General features: G+C 44.2%; 1 protein-coding gene across 14 annotated transcripts in view; it reads right to left on the bottom strand.

The window, feature by feature from the left end:
* The window catches only part of Dst (dystonin), a 392,323-nt gene that overhangs the window by 285,342 nt on the left and 88,972 nt on the right, over positions 1-18,009 (bottom strand). For 8 of the 14 annotated variants that reach the window (XM_057751244.1, XM_057751246.1, XM_057751245.1 and 5 more), the window contains exon 4: positions 16,115-16,322. In XM_057751244.1, the coding sequence (XP_057607227.1) occupies positions 16,115-16,322 (208 nt within the window). Of the gene's footprint in view, positions 1-10,684; positions 10,851-16,114; positions 16,323-16,496; positions 16,590-18,009 lie in introns of those variants that run through there. The other 6 variants (XM_057751251.1, XM_057751252.1, XM_057751253.1 and 3 more) reach the window with 4 other exon arrangements.

Raw genomic sequence — 18,009 nt, 5'->3', positions numbered from 1 at the left:
CAGCCTTCTACGCTGGAAGAAATTGGGGTTTAAGCATGTGCGTATTTTTCTATGAAACAGTGGCATGATCCTTGTATTTTGGTTCTTGTAACTTTCTTTTTCTTTTGAGACAGGGTCTCACCACCATATAGTCCAGGCTAGACTCAAACTCAGGATCAACCTCTGGAGTATTGGGATTATACAGGCAGGGGAACCACATCCTGGACAATTTAGACTCTTCCAATCCTGCTTTACACCCACCAAAAACATTCAAAGAAAAAGTATAAAGGTCAAAAACTATCTGCATAGCGTTCAAATACTGTGAAAAGCATTCATAAGCATAAGCCCTCACTTAAAGATCATACAGCATGGAAAATTAAATCCAAGGGCCAGCAGGATGGCTCAGGGGGAAAGGGCACCTGCTGCCACGTCTGAGAACCTGAGCTCAACCCAGAACCCACATGATAAAAGGAGAGAACCAACTCCCACAAGGTGTCCTCTGACCTTTAGAGTACTCCTGCAATGATCCATGACCACACAAAATAATACACACATGCCTACAAAAGTAATGTAAGTAATAAAAATATAAATGAGTGAAAGAAAATTGTAGCCTCCACTCAAGCTTTTCATGTGCTACTTTCAATACCCCCCTTGTTATATGTTACCACAAAGATCACAAAGTCAACACTCAGACATTGCTTTAATTGTTCATCTTTTTCCTAGAAGTTCCAACGCTGATAAATACTTTAAGGATTGAGGTTCAACCCAAACATGTTACAGGAAAACTATCATAAATTTCCTCTATCTCAACTCAGATCTTAAAAAAAAAAAATCAAACATGATTATTGACTGAAAACATTATCAATTGTAAGAGGTAAGACCATAAAACTCTGCATTCTTATGACTCTGTGTATATCAGTGTATACATATTTACACACACACACATTCAGGCTGTTATCTAGACACAAAACCAAAAACATTCCAAAAAAATTCAAGCAAGCTCTCTTCTGTATAAGTACTTCTGATTACATTTTCAGAGCAGTAATTCGGTATCTCAAGAGATGAACATTCATGTTTCATAGGACATGGACTGCTAATTTCAGTCTATCCTTAAAATAGAACAGTTCAACTAATATTAGACTCAACTGTTATACAGCATTGTAGCTGCCAACAAACTGGATATCTGAACCCCTGCAGCCGCTTATATAGATACCAGAGCAAACTGTCAGATTGCTGAGCACTGAGCCCACACACTCTCCAAAGTAGGCACAATGCATAGTGTCCTTAGGAGAAACATAATACACAGTACACAAAACACTGTGACCACATGAAAGAAAGAAAGAAAAAAAAACAACTGGGCCTTCATTTACTTTAAAAAACAAAAAACACCTATAAATTAGTCATTCAAAACCATTGCAGGGTGCTGGGGAGATGGCTCAGTGGTAGGTGTGCTTGCTACACAAGCATGAGGACCTGAATTGACATCCAAAGCACCTACATAAAAATCTGTGTGGCTTACAATCGCAGCGCTGTGGACAGCAGGCAGAAGGATCGCTGAAGTTCATTGGCTGCCAGTCTATTTCCAGGTTCAGTGAGACTATCTCAAGGGAATAGGGCAGAAATGATAAAGCAGGACACTCAATGCCCTCCTCCAACCTTCACAGGCAGCTGTGTCCACCTGCACACACACACACACACACGTATGCAAACACACACCACATACATCCACCTCACAAACACTTTTAAAAATAGACAAGAAAAAGAGGTTCGATACAAAAGACCACTGACCACTACTGCATAGCACTGGTTCCCAGAGCAGGTAAAACACAGTAAGAAAATAAAAACAACCAAATAAGAAGGCGAGGAAATGAGTGCTGGGTGGAGGTGGGTACTGAGTTTACCCAGCAACAGAAAGCCCCTAGGTCTGGTCTGATTGCCAGCACCAGAGTCCCACAGAAAAGAAAAGGAGGAAAGACATAAACACATCTACAAAGGAGATTCAGAAGCAGCCAATAGATACATGGAAAGATGTTCAAGATCATCTACTAATTGCAAATTAAAACCAACAACGAACAGAGCTCAAATATGAAAGCGCAATGGCACCACCGTGGCTTGAATAAAACCCTGTTGAAGTTGAATGCTCTAGTGCACAGGTGCAACCCTTGCTGGTGAGGAGGCCATGGGGCCAGTGTCGTCCTAGTGAACTGAGTAAACTGGGCCCCTCCCCCGACCCAGTAGGTTCTCCCTTCTCACTGCTCTGCCAGAATCTGAGACAGCATGAGGCCCTCCTCAGAAACAGATCAGATGTGGCTGCCTGAACTCGGATTAGAACAATGAACCCAAACAGACCTCTTTTTCTTATAACTTACCCAGCCTTTTGCTATGGCAACACAAAACAGACTAAGACAAACATCCAAGGCTGGTGTGGATATGGGACGACAGAAAGTCTCAGTCACTGCTGGTGGAAACAGAAAATGGCCCAGCCACTTTAGAAGAAAGCTTAGCTGTTTCTCACAGACCTAAACTAATACCCGAGGATCCATCACATTCATTCCTCTGCCTCAGTGACTGGAAAGTCCACATTTAAAGCCATTCACACAAATGTTTAAAGAAGCTTTTCTAATGGTTTAGAAAAACAAAAATGGAAAGCAAGCAACATGCCCTAACTGGGTGAACAGATTTAAATGATAGGGCATTAACAAGAGACTATTACTCAGCAATAAGAAGAAATGGTACATTAGGTCAATGAAAGAGATGGTGTACAAGGCCTGGTAAAGCCACACCTGCAGTCCCAATGCTCGAGAGAAGAGTGAGTCTGAGGGCGAGCATGGGTTACACAAGTTCCAGGTCAGCCTGGGCTACATGCTAAGACCTTGTCTCCAAAAACCAACGAACCAACCAAACAAAGATATGGATATGGGAGCATTACGACATGCTAGGTACTAGTATGACCAGGACATATACCATATGATTCTAACTGTACTGAAATCTAAAAAAGGCAAAAACCGAAAAAGCAGAAAGATCGGTGTTGTCAAGGCCTCGAAAGATTGTGTTAAGTAGTAAACCTATTCTGTATTATTCTGTAATGGTAGACACATCACATATTTGTCAAAACCTGCAGAAGAAAAACTACTGTAACTATGGGTCGCAGTTATAACAATGCAATCACACATGTCAACAGAGCAAACTCGGGAGAAGGGGGCACCATACACAAAGTCATAGTTTTCACTCATTTTTTTTTTTCCTTAAACCAAAATCTGTTCTAAAAGCTAAGTGGGCTTTTTGGATATTTTGGTTTTGTTTTTTGTCACAGACCAGGATCAGCTAGAGATCTGAGCTCTTGGGCACGCTCCACCCACCAGTCCGCTGTCAAATTACTTCAGTCTTTCATCTTCCCTGCTGAGTTAGTAACGTGGGATTAAGTAAACTACAAAGGGCTACGTAGGCCCCACACCAAGAATACATGGAGTCACACTGGCATGAACAGCACAGAAAACCGAAACACTGAATGCATAAGAACATGTTTCTAATTCCATGACACAACGGTAGCTTTGTACACGATATTTAATGCTGGGATCCACTGGGAATATTTTCCCCCGCCAGGAAAAAGAAAATCAAGACTTTGTTAACTCTCTTGGACAATTCTATCTAGGAAGCATTCCAGGCACGTATCAAAGCAGCCACATGTAGTGCTGGCATTTACCAAAACTTAATACTTTTCAAGGTTCCTTCCATCTAAACATACACTAGACACACACTAAAGGTTATCTCATTTTCATAGATATCTACGAAATTAGAGTTTATGAATTAGCTAAAATAAAACAGTTCAAATTCTAAAATCTACTTAGCATTTCAAGTGAAGTCACTTCTACATATTTGAAACTACTGTTACTTCGTGCCATTTAACACACCTCAGAAGATCTAGCTTCACTCAAAATCAGATCCTCAATAAGATATTTCCTTCAGAACTGTTCTGTAGCATTTACTTGTCAAGGTAACGTCACTGAAAATGCACAGCTTATGTCAAATGTACTCTTGACATTCAGATGCAAACGCTATCACCGATAATGCCATCTCAGGAAAACTGACTCCATTAAGCCTCTGTTTTTAGGTCTGTGAAATGGCAATGGTTGTAAAGAGAACTATGGAAATTAAAAATCCAGAGACTCCTAGTTTAGAAATCATAACCTACCAGCGCCCTCTTAACCTTTTTGCCCTTTCTTTTCTCCATCCAATCCTCCACCTTGCTGTCACTTACCTGGTATGTAGCATCTGCTGGGGATTATTGACGGTTCTACTCTCTAGCTACAAAACTAAAGCAAATATGTGGTCCTTGTCATGGCATCTAGGCCTCTCTTCAGTCTGATCCACACAAGCCTCCCTTCAATCAAAATTCCCTTATCAGTGGACTTCGGAGTCACATCCATGGCTACCCTCTACCTCTCATTCATCCCTGAAATTATGCCTTGTCCAAGAGAACATCTCATTTGACCTTCACTATAAAGCTTTCCCTGCGGCGCACATGGCCACGGGTTGAGGTGATGATAAAGTACTTGCCTTGTGTCCTAGCTTGCTCCTCTGTCACTGTGATAAAGCACTGACCAAAACCAACCTGGGGAGGGAAAGGCGTTGTCTGGATTACAGGTTACAGTCCATCACTGGTGGAAAACAGGGCAGAAGCTCAAGGCAGGAACTGGGAGGCAGGAACTGAAGCAGTGTCCACAGATGTGCATTGCTTCCTGGCACACGTTCTTTCTTAACCAATCCAGGACCACCTTCTCAGGAGTGGCCTCTCCCACACTGGGCTGGGCCCTCCTCCGTCAATAAACAGTTAACAAAACATCCCACAGACTGTTCAGAGCCCCATCTAATGGAGGCGATTCCTCAACTGGGGCTCCCTTTTCTCAGGTGTATTGATGATTTTGTGTCAAGCTGGCCGAAAGTAACCAGCATATCCCTAAAGCATGAGGAGCCAGCATCGCATGAAAAGCCAGGCCCAACAGCCTGTCTATGTAATCCCTGGGCTGGGGAAGGCAGACTCGGGTAGCTTCGTGGAACTTACTAGCCAGCCAGTAGCCTGGCTGAATGCAAGAGAATACACGGTGGATATACACCAGAGGACGACCCTCCCTCCACAAGCATGCACAGAAACACAGGCGATACACACCAAAATAATGACAAGCACTCAAGAGAGTATGAGGAAGAGGGCTATTGGTCCAATCACTTGAAGAAGCAATGCTGGACCTCAGCAAAATCCTGAACTTCATCTTTGGAAACAGGAAAAACATAATCACAGTGTTACTAAGAGCTGAGAAATGGACACAGAAGTCAGTCCTACGCTTGTCTTCCAAGTCCTCACAGAGAGAAGCATGCATGTGTGTCACAGAGGTACCTGGGTTCTTTTTAACTCACAAAAATTACAAACATTCTAAAAGACAAATCGTCTCCCCATGTGCAGTGCTTTTACGAGGTAGAAAGTTAGGGGTTGTGCAGCACACTCTCCCCTTTCACGCTCAGCTATGGAACTAAGAGCGAGTAAAAACACAGCCTAGATACTCCATCTTTGTGCAGCCTACATGACTTCGGATGTTTTCATAATCTCCAATTTCTTGATGAGGCTTTGGTCCAAGCTCCTCACACAGCCCAGCTCCTGGGACCCATCAGACACAAAGGCAGAAGAAATACAAAGGCTTCATTGCCTCACTGTAAAACAACGAGGCAATAAATTATCTTCATCACTTCTGCACGCTGTCACTGCCCAAATAAAATTGTGGGGCCAGAAATTAAGCATCAACAAACTGCCCAAACGTAAACAAAGAACCTAAAAGTTCTTAAAAACATGAAGTTTTCTTTTTAAAGTACTTGGCAACAAATGTAGAGATCACCATTAAGTCGGAACAAAAGAAACAAAATAGCCAGGGTGACAGTGGAAGTTCAAAGTTCAATTATTAATAGCTAATAGGTCCTTACATTCCTCAGCTGATCCACACTTCTCATGTCGTAAAGCAATAGCCAAGCTCTCTGGCCAATTCAAATACTTATGATTCCGTAAAAATTACACTTTAATCAACATTATAACATTTCCATTTCATTTTTAAAGTCCTCATAGTTCAATGACACTTTCCTATCTTCCCACAACCTTTGCTGAAGTGTAATGTACTGGGTTACAATTATTAACATGCACCCAAACTTCAAGTTTCCAATTTAGCACAGACATTCTATCCTGTGTACCAGACACTGCCGGCTGTAAAAGCCAATCGCCATTCTTTCCTTATTCTGTACAACTATAACTTCAATTGTGTTTGTGGCACAAGATGAATTCAGTCAAAACAACAATAATAAAAAAAAAAACCCTACATTTTCTTCCTTGTGGATAGGGGTGGCTGGCAGATGAAACTGAGACAGGGAAGCAGGAGGAGTAGCGACCATATTGTAACTATTAAGCGATCACATAAGAGACGCTAATGGCCAACTAGCAGTAGGCAAGTCTGTGTCCCTTCTGGCAAATGGAGATACTTTATATCCCTGGCCATCCTGCCTTGAAGCTCTTGGGGGGTGGGGGTTCTATTTAGTTAAGCACTGTCATCATGTTTCTCAGGAACAGCTAACCTCAAGACACTCAGCAAGTTAAACCCATTTTTTTAGCAAAACACAGACTAACACCATGTCACTCAATGTTGCATTGTCATGGTGTAGCATAAAGTTCACTTATTACGTAACCGTATGCCATGAGCATAGCATGAACGCAGGAAATCAAGCTCTGCAGAATCCTGAAGCCATCTGAAATCGCCTAAGCAAGATCATCCCAGAATGTGCTGTACAGAGCAGAGAACCTGTCGAGGCACTGACCCTAACATTCGCCTTGCCGGAGTACCAGAGCTGGTATCCAGAAAAGAGAGCGTATTAACCAATCACACGGCTCTGTGCGATGTCAAAACTGAACTGAAAATGGAAACTACTGTACTCTTGCTTCCTTCAGCCACCAGAAACACAGTAATTCTACAGATACCTGTGGAGGACAGAAAACTTCACCTGTGGTCCAAACCATAAAAGGTTGTCTGCCGTAACTAAGTAACTGAACTGTCCACCAATTTTCACAGAGAATAATGTTCCCACATTACTATTATTAGTATTAACGTGTGGGACAACAAATAAGTTCCATATCACTGGAAGAATCAGTACCATGTTAGACCAAGAAACTTTAACATTTTCAAATTAATTTTCAATTAGGCTAGCAAGATGTTTCAGATGACAGCAACAATCCTGGAAAACTTAGTTTGATCCCCAGAACCTACACAAAAGCCAGATCTAAGGAGTAGGAGGATGGGAAAGAGTCTGATAAAAATATATTGTGTGAGCCAGGTAGTAGTGATGCACACCTTTAATTACAACACTCAGGAGGCAGAAGCAGGGGAATCCCTGAGTTAAAGACCAGTCTGGTTACAGAGGAAGTTCCAGGACAGCCAGGGATATACAGAGAAACCCTGTGTCCAAAAAATAAAATTACATTACAATGAAAGTCTCAAATATTGTTTTTTATTAATAAAAGTACAAATAAATAAAATACCAGATGCCATACGATGTATCTGTGATCCAGTGCTCCTGTGACGAGGCGATTGGTACAGACACAAGAATGGCCAGAAGCTCAGATGGCCAGCTAGCCTGCAGCAGGCTGCACAGCACACTGCAAGCACTTGCCTCAGTGGGCTGGAAGGAAGAACTGACTCCTCCCCAAAGTTGTCCTCTGACCCTCAACTCCACACACACACGACAGACACAAACACACATCACGTGCATACTCACGCACATAACTAAGTAGAAACCACACAGAATAAAATATGATTCACACTAGCATTTTCACACTTAACATCATATAAAAGTATCTGTGTTGGGAAGACAGGATCAATGACAACTCAAGCGGCAAGCAGCCCTTCAGATTAATGTGACAGCTAAGGATCCATCTATAACATTCATTTTGCTATACTTGAGAAGATGAAATCACTCTACCTTTTATACTAAGCTACTAAAAATATTTCTATCATACAGGGAATGTACTAGATAATTTACAATAGATAGAAAGGTGCTAACATGGGCAATTTCAAATATAAACAATATTAAAGAATTATGCTTTATTTTTAAAATGCCTTTATTCAAAAATAAAATAAAATAAAATAAAATAAAATGCCTTTATTCACTCTGATTTGGTACCAAACCAGGAATGTCTTGACTATGAATCTGTTTTACAAATAACCGGATGAGAATATGATCCCGAAAACGGCACCCGTCTTTGTAGCAAATAAATCCTAGTGTTATTCTAGTTCAGTAAACAGTTGCCTATTTTTACTCTGACTTAAAGGACCGAAGCCATACACAAGAATAGCGCACACCATGAAAACCCAGAGCTTGCTCACCACTAACGCTGTCTCCAGAGGGCCTGGGATGGAGTTCTCCCAAGACTGCATGAGGACTATGCCTAATAGGCTCCCAGCTTCCAAACCCAAGACTTCTAATTCCTAACATTATAGATTACTGTAATTTTATATTTTGACAACAGGCTCATTTTGAATTTACTCCAGTTGACTCTATCACTTACCCTACTCAACAGCTGGGCATATACTTGGCAACCCAGTCACACTGCAGAGAAGAGCAAATGCACTCTTGTAACCAAGGATTTCAACTGAAATAAAAATCAAAATAACCTCTCTTCAAACTGGAACACACAATGTGTTGAACAATGCAGTATTTCAAAAAACTGAACTTGGAAAGTTTTGCAAACTGGCACTCCCTATTCAAAGCAGACAATTCTTTTCTGATTAGATCAGCCCCTATAGCCAGCCATTGGGATAAAAAGTGCAGTAGTGAAGTCATCGTATTGGTCACTGATGGGAAATCAAAACTGGCTCCCAAACACATCAGGAAACAATGGCTTCCCCAGGTCTCCAGCTTTTCATAGAATACGCTGGCCAACAAGCTTCTTTTCCTCTCCAAAACTAAGTGAAATTCGGAACATCTGTACAGCCAAATGCAATTTGATGACCTAAGCATTTCAAAACCACAAAGAGTGAGGGAAATATCCCCCTTGATTTCTGTCTGTGAAATCTTGGGCAAAATGTCTTAAAAAATTATGTTTAAGTGAATTACTGGCAGTAATATTAGCATCAAAATGAGGTAATGAGAGATGCACAGTGGCCGCTTTTATTTAATTTTCTGTTATTTACCAGGACAAATAAGACAAGCTTTTAAACAAAGTCTTTTTCCTCAAGACTGGCCAAAATCAACAGTCCGGTTATTTCTTTTTAGTCACCTTAAATTACCCACTCACCACTGATACTGAACTTGATTGGACAAAAAAATATATATATATTAAAAGCTGTATTTTTTCCACATATACACTGTAGACCTTCTTGATTTTTTTATACAGCATATAAGCCTATTTTGCAATATTTCTCTTTCTTTACTTTCTAGAGACAGCTAAGTAAGAATATTTTAAAAAAAGAAGCAAACCTCAGTACATTACATACACAAGCAAATGCCCAGATATGAGTAGGCTTAAAATATCAGTGCACTTGCTCAGAGTGATATTATCCACAAGAGAGCTTTGGCACAAAGGAATTCCAGTTGTGTTTACAAAAATGATATGCAAAGTCTAAGAATCCCAGTCAAAGAACACATTCTAGAAAGGCATAAAACATTACTGCAGGAAGACTCTGAGCTACAGGGAGCTCGGAAATTCTGTTAGTCAGTTTTAGATTTATATTAGTAACAGAAAACTGCATGCATTTTATTTAATTTGCAGAAACTGAGTTACTAACCCCAAGGCAAATATTCAAGAGATGCACTTGCATCCATCACATGAAACCACTGTTAACTCTTTATTCACACACATGGGTGAGCCATCCTCACAGTGGAATGTGAGACAACCGTGAACTCACAATAACACTGGTGTAGGCATACTTAAAAATACATTTCAGGAGACATAAAGACTCAACATGGGAAAGTACCATTTCTATTTTAGCTAGCATATTAACTTCAAAGTCAAAGCATTCCTAACATATATGTCCACGAGAATCAAGTTGGCACAAAATTTCCTGAACCTAAACAATCACCAGAAAAACATCTCAAATAGACTTCTTTATATTTAAATATACGACCAACTCTGTGGTTAAAGTCTTCTTTTTATCATGATATGAAATAATTTTGGACTGCATTAAAGTTAAAATATAGTCGTAAGTGATAACTTTTTCACATAAGTACAATTTTTTTTTTTTAGAAAAAGAAATGATGTGGTGGTTGGTGGTGGGCTCAATACAAGAACCTTTATAGGTAGGTCAAGCCTATAGCAGGTAGGACCAGCCAGGCTTGGAAATCTCACAGAGAAGTAATGGCATCCACCCTCCTAGGAAGAATTATGGCTAGGCTTGGTGCTTAAGAGCTTCTACAAAGGAAAAGAAAACGCAAAGTGCTTCTTGGAAACAGACCTCCCCCGCCCTCCATTCCACCGCCTACCCTTAGGGCGTCTCCGAACCCTCTCCCACCCAGCTCTGTTCTGGGGTACAGGATTTCATCCAGAGCACCTGACGGTCCCCAGGACTGGTTCCGGCTACTGTTTACTTGTGCCCACGCGGGGGTAGCTCTGATTTGGGAAAGGTAAAACGGTTCCCACCGGCCCTGCCCCGCCACGCAGCCCATCACAGGGATCTCGTACCTTTGTACCTCTCCAGGACGTCCTCGTAGGCCTGGAGGTACTCCTGCTCCTCCACGTACAGGTAGGCGGCGGGGGACAGGTACCCCGCCATGCCGGGGTCTGGGGTGCTGGCCGCGCCCGTGGGCCCGCGACCCGGGAGGGGGCGTCAGAAATCCCAGGCTGGAGGGACAGCGCGGCGGCAAGCCCGGGACAGCGACCCCAGGGAAGGCTTCGGGTGGCCGCGGGCGGTGGCGCGGGGCAGGAAGCCTCCTGAGCCTGCGCCCCGGGCCGCGGCGCTGCGGAGGACAGCGCTGCCCCGCCGGGATGCGCCGCGCTTCTGCGGCATCTCCGGGCTGCGCCGCAGAAGCCCGCCCGGGAGGAGGAGGAGCAGCAGCGCTGGGCTCCGGCACCGCCTTCCGGCCCGCCCACCGCCCTCCGCCCGCCGCCGGTCCCAGCGCGGTTTCTATTTGGGACCCACAACAGGTGCGGGGAAACAATGCCCCGGGGCTAGTCCCTACTGAAGGGGCTGGAGGCTCTCCCCGAGGAAGGGGTATCGTCGACCATATTGGAAGTACTTTCCCTAGCCCATCTGACGGCATAGAGGGCCAGGTCACTGTAACAGGGCACGAAAGGGACCGACCCGCGTCCTGGGGACGGACGTCCAGACCTGGCGGCCTCTGGAGGTGGCAGGGTGCTTCAGGGCCTGACAGTGCCTCCAGGGTCAGAGCTGCTGCAGACCAGCCGGCGGCCCCTCCCTTCTGCCCCCCAGAGCCTGCCGGCGCATCTGCTGCTGCTCTAGGAAGGACTGTCCATTCACCACAGTCCTGACTACTGTCCCCTCCCTCTTCCCTTGTATTATTCACTGCACATAGTACCAGCATCCATTCAGCAAAGGGGATATAGCTCTCTTAAATTTGTTTCGCCATATGCTAAAATAAGTAACTTTAAAGGACCCCAAGATGAACCAACTGGCACTAGGCATGTAATGGATGTTTTTCAAAAACACTGACTGGAGTCCAGCAGCTGTGGATGGAATCTTGCATCCTCGTTGTGGGTCACCAGCAAGTAACTGATTATCTTCACGGGCAAATATGGGAAGATAATAACTAAATGAAGCTCTGAGAATAAAAGGAGTTTTTTTGTGTGTTAGCTACCACTATTTCCATGCAAAGAAAGCCCACTCGTTAACAACCATCTGGATATATGACACTTCTCTCTAAATCTTCCATCTCCTATTTCCTCCTTTGGTTTCTACTGGCCTCTCCCCCCCTTGACTCTTTCTTCGTTGATGTTTAGTGCTGTGGAATTGAAACCATCTTCTGTCAACACTATATGAGGATGAAATATGCTTGAAAAGTGATTTCTGTTAGAATCAGGGCAGGTAACGCCTCCTCGGCAATTGACCTGCTTTTATTTCCCCAAATAAAGCACCTCATCTCTCTTCTCTAGCTAGATCACTTGTCTAGCCTGGTCTGGTCTGAGTTTGATCCCTGCGTATAAATAAAACTCAATAAGCTATTCTTGTGCATATTAGTTTATGTAGTAACCTTGGGACAACTTCTTGAAATGAAGAGGTAGCGATGAGTTCCCACTTCCACATGTCATTCATACAGAAAGCCCTCACTGAATACACAGTAAGGCCACAGAAGGAAAAGTCCACGACTTCATCAGCAACCGACACACAGTAGCATTCGGTTTTATGAATACAGTCAGCACATATTTTAGTGTTTTTAAACTGTCCATTTAAAGAGCCAGTCAGAATGAACACAATTAGCATGTGGGGTTCAGCCTTTGCCCCAAGCATTCTTGAAACCATAGCAGTGGGTGGATATGCCAGTACTAACAGTATAATCCACAGGAAAGCAACCAGAGCATAGCATCAAAGAGCCTGGCTTTGGAGTCAAGACCGCCTGAATCCAGATCCTAACTGATGGACGGCCTTGGGTGCTTCTACTCACTGAGGGCATCTATGAACTGAGAAAATTACAGGTCCTATTGTATAGGGTGCTTGCAGGCCTCCTGAGATGTATTTGTACCTGCTTAGAAGAAGCCGTACTATGCACATGACTATCCATCACTATAGAGTATATTCCATGTTGCAAAAATGTTTTACGTTTTCTATTTCTAGCTTCCATGTCTCTTATTTATCACCACAGCCATGACTCTTCAATTAGGAAACTGGAGCTAAGAAAAATTCAATAATGGTCCAACCAAAACACAGCTAGAGATGGGCATAGTTGTATACAGCTGTAATCCTGGCAAGGGCCCCACCACTGAGCTATCTGTAGATAGAGATCAATAAAGTATCAGAAACATGTCACCATCACTGACTTCCTAGAACACAAACCTGATTGCATTACTGCACTGCTCTGAAACCTTTCAGCGTCTCCACTGTGTGCAGTGGGAGCAGCCCCAAGGGCTCCATACCGCAACTCCCAATGTAGTTTCTACCCTCCTTGTAATCCCTACACTTAGCTACACACGCCGCTTGCAAGTCACATTTAAACAAGTGGCCTGTCTTTGCTCACGCCGTTCCCTCCCTTTGAAGTGGCCTTCCCTGTCACCCTAATTCTATCAAGCTCTTTTGATCTCAGATCAAGTAGTACTTCCCCTCAACACCCTTCCAGGAGCCTCCCACATCTCCCTTCTCCCCAAGGTCAACGAGACTCCTCCGGTTCTTTTAATATTAGGTGCGTCCAGCCATGACGGCTAATCTCTCAAAGCATGTTGTAACCTTATCTGGCAGCTCATCTATTTGTCATATTAACTATGACTTTTTAAAGGCAGAACTATGTTCTATTCTGTGTTTTCCTCAATAGGCATGTGTTTACGACAGATGAATTAAGTTATCCTACAGCCCACGTGGTTTTTTGACTCAGGGGACGTTTCACAAACAACTCTACTCTAATGGCCTTAAGAACTATCACACGAGCACCACAAACTTCCCCCCACTTCTGACCTGCACTCCATCTCTCACAAGCGATGAGTTCCTAACAAGAGCTGAGTTCCAAGAAGAACGTCAAATGTGTTGTAAAAGTAGAAGTTTTAGTGACACCCTTTCAAACTATCCTTATCACCTGGCTCCCTTAGACAGACTATACCCTCACTGCACTGGGTAAACCGTGGCCAGTCTGATACATAATACACCGAATCTCCTAATTTAGACACCCAAGGGATCAAATAAACATTGTGGACTGGCTCCAACTCTGTCCTCCATGTGGGATTATTTATGATTTGCATAGCAAACATGTAATTTATGAATATTTTAAAAAGCAGTAATATAGCCAGGTGGTGGTGGTGCACACCTTTAATCCCAGCAATCAGGAGGCAGAGGCAGGTGGATCTCTGTGAGCAAGGCCAGCCTGGTCTACAATAGCTACAGGAGTTCCAGGACGGGCTCCAAAACTACAAAGAAACCCTGTCTCGAAAAAACCAAACCAAACCAAAAAAAAAAAAAAAAAAAAAAAAAAGCAGCAATATGCCTCTACACTTCCATATTGTTTGTCATTCATTTAGTTTTATTCTATTTTTTGAAGAATTTGTGTGACTTTAGAAGTAGATACTTTGAGGTCTCAGTAACCCACCTCAAACTCAGCGGACATTTCAGTGACCAGCACAGGCCTCTGCCCTCCAATCTGCAGTACCCTCTTCACCACTGCTCTCCCTGACCCCTCCATGCCTTTGCCGCCTACAATGCTCACTGGTGGGTAAGAGCAGCTCCCGTGACATATGCCTGCTAACATGTTCTGCAGTTTATGTAATCACATTCCCACCGACAAACACCTACCCGATTCTACCTCATAAACTCCTTCTTCACTACACAAACAAAACATCCACCTCCTGCAAAAACCACACGTCGGATGTGGTGGTGCATGACTTGGATCCCAGCATCCGAGAGGCAGAAGTCGGCAGATCTCCAAGAGTTGATGCCAGCCTGACCGACAGAAGGAGTCTCGGGCTAGCCAGGGCTATACAGTGAGCCCATATCAAAACAAACAAACAAACAAACACACACACAAGCCAAAACAACAACAGAACTACACGGAATAGGTTCCCTGCTTCGATGCCTGAGGCTTTCCACGCTGACAGCTTGTATACACCTTCCCTTCACCTATGTTCTCCTTTGGCTGAGCCAAAAGTCTGGGTCTGCTAGTGTCCTTCCGTTCCGTGAGGCTTGAGCTGCAGTGGGCTCTCAAGAGGACAGAGGCAGGCCCAATGACTAAACACAGACAGGAGGGCAGTCAGAGCGGAGGCCCAAACCACCTCACTCTCACTTGGCTTCCAATGGCCATCGTCCCTCCCCTTCCCCTTCCTGCTCCACCCCTCCTTCTCCAAGGCTGGGTGACAGGAGCCAGCATCTCACAACAGAAACCAAAAGAAGCTCAGGGCTGTTGCCCCAGAAACCCTGACTACAGAGTGATTGGCCAAGCTATTTGTTTCTCTTATCATTAAAAAATCCCACTGGGGCCCCTATAGAGACTCCAGGCACCCCGATGGCTGAAGACAAAGCCCCAGTGGTGCAGTACCTGGGAAGCAAAGGCAAACTATGAGAGCACAGCCCCCAACCCTGCCTAGTTACAACTTGGGGAGAGGAGAGGGAAGGAGGCCTGAACATCTGGCTTTTAGCCTTTGGCCTTTGGAAGTGAATCTCCAGAGACGTACCCAGTCCATCCTGCCCTATTACCATTCCAAAAGTGGGGAAAAACTTAAAGGAATGCAGAGCTATCCACCAGGAAGCCCCTCTCCTGCGGACCGACCCGCACAACCCGCATGTATGCCTGCACAAGCCCCAGGGGAGCTATGGGCCAGAAAGCTGCTTCCTTGGTGTTCTCAGCTTTCAGCTATGTAAAACAAGCTATCCCTCGCACAGGACAGAAACACTGGCCTCTCCCCATGTATTAATTAATACAGAGTACTTGATGGTCCCTCACAAACACTAAGGACACAAAGCACCTATGGACATGATGCATACAGAAAAGCTACATTTAAAAAAAAAAATGTTCAAATTGCTGGGTTGTGCTCAGCATCCTAGGTACCAAAAACCATGAGACTTGAGTTAGACATGCGTATCTCAGTGCCCGTGGGGAAAAAAAAAAAAGAAAACGAAGGCTGGCCTCCCCCAGCTTCCAGCAAAATCCTCCAGAAAGTCTACGGTATTAATACTCTCGGGTTGCCTCGATGGTCAGTGTGCATCCACAGAAAGTTCAGCACAGATACCTGTAAATATTTGCTTGCTTTCAGAATCTATCGATTCATCCAACCAGAAAGCAGAGCCAAACAGCTTAGTCACCAGTGCAGAGAGGAGAAGCGCTCCGGGAAGTAAACATGGTCATTTCCTCCCCCACCTGAGACAATTTCTACCCAGTGCATCAGCTTGCAGATACAGCACCAGGGAACAGATGGGTGAATTTCTGCCACCCCCATCCCTTCTTCATCCCCTCCCCCACTTACCTGCTATCCGAAGCACAGCCCTCTCAGCCGGGTCCAGCACGGAGCCCCCTTGAATCTTCCTTTTGGACCGCTCATGTTTAGGCAGATTCCAGGGTAAGGTGTCTCCAGGAGCTGGAGATGCTGAGCCAGATTTCTGGCTGAAATCATCCTCGTCAGAAAAATCCGCAGAGGAGGACATGGAGCAGCGGTAGGACGCGTTCCCGGAGCTCTGAGGAGGATGACACAGGAAAAGCTTAGCGGCAGAACGCTCACAAACGATCCCCCGCTTACAAATGATCATCAGTTACGATAACTCTGCCCCCTCCCCATCTCCAAGCTGCTCTCTCTCTGCCCGCCAGAGAACACACACGCAAATAAAAATAAAACGAACTCCAAGGCTCACCATAATTTCTTGGCCAAGTCTGCTCCAATAGAAACAATAAGCAAGCAGTTCCAATGCATGAAGACCAGAAGGAAGAAGTGTGTGGCCTGCGCTCCAGCCACCAGCTCAACAAATGACTAGCCCAACAATGAAGCCAGAATCAACAGCCTTCCTGTGACAAATCTATAGTATCTGGCTCCCCCAGCAGGACAGAAGAAACATTTTCCATTACTAGCCTTCTGGTTAATTCATTAATGCAACTAACTTTAAGTTTCAAAAACAAAGCACAAATGCAGGATGTTGGGTCCCACCTCCTTTCCGTTTCAAGCCGCCTAGTCGCGGGAACCTCCTTTTAAGCAGTTTTGAGCCCTGTGTCCTCTTTATTTAATTTTCTGCATGAGCCTGAAGCAGGTTCCCAGAAAAGGCCGAGGAGGGAGGGAGGGCTGATTCTGAGAAGAGCCTTTTCTCAAGACTGGGAGAGCACAAAAGCCTGTTTTCAAAAGCCAAAGGCAACGCCAATAAACAAACATCTGAACTCAGTTTAGAGTTCTTGAGATAATTTAAACTTCCAGCAGGGTACAACTGCCAATAATGTAAATGAGAAGGACACAGCACAGCGACAGGAAGCCAAGTTCCCAGCTGAAGCCATCACACAATAAGATGAGAAACACAGACTTTTACCCAAAAACACTTTGCCTGAAGGTTATTCCTCCCAGATCCAGCAGGAGCTCGGTATCCTCAGAATCAGATTTTTCATAAAAAGGCACACAGTGCTATCCCTTCTTTTTCATTGGATTGTGTCTGTGACTATTTAGACAGTCTGCAGCTCAGGGAGAAAAAGGTGCCGAATGTCTGTGCTGTGGACTGGATTAAAAACTCTCGAAAGTATTGAAGGGTACTCTTCATTTGTCTCTTTGCTGGGGCTCAAGGTGAAGATGCCAAGCTAGCATAACTTGAATTCCTCGAGAAGAAAGCTGTAGCCATGGGCTCTCAAGCAGCAAGCTGCAGGCAGAAATCTCAGTGAGGCAAGCTCCAGTTGGAAGCAAAAACACTGGTAACCGCAGCAGCAACGGATGTGTGAGCGACATTCAAGCACTCACACAGGACCCGATAAACAGGCTATGACAGCGTCAGGACCACGGACCACCATTCAAACCACGGCTGTTCGGGGCCAAAGCACGAAGCATGGTAATATTTATCTAATTTATGTTCACTTTCCTGGTAATATGAAGACAGTAAGCAAACTTGAGGGAAGTAAATGAACGAACTTGAATTTCTGTATTTTAAGCCACAGCATTTGGCTGTCATCAACCCAATTTATCTCCCTAAGCTTTTCTGAAAACCCAACTTGAGTTTGCTGTTGGAGGGATCTGAAGGGAGGGGGAGACATTCTTAAGGACTTTTAGGGGTTATTGGTTTCCTCGTGTTCTTCAAAATGGCTTTCTACTTGTCCTTTCTTAAGGCCATCCTTTATCTTTAGATTGTATTTCTGCACTATTTTAGTGAGAACAGTAATTTGCTAATCTGTCCTGAG

This window comes from Chionomys nivalis, chromosome 19, assembly GCF_950005125.1.
Source record: "Chionomys nivalis chromosome 19, mChiNiv1.1, whole genome shotgun sequence".
Classification (NCBI taxonomy): domain Eukaryota; kingdom Metazoa; phylum Chordata; class Mammalia; order Rodentia; family Cricetidae; genus Chionomys; species Chionomys nivalis.
Note: the sequence above shows the minus strand (reverse complement) of the source record. Positions and strands in the feature narration are given on the sequence as shown.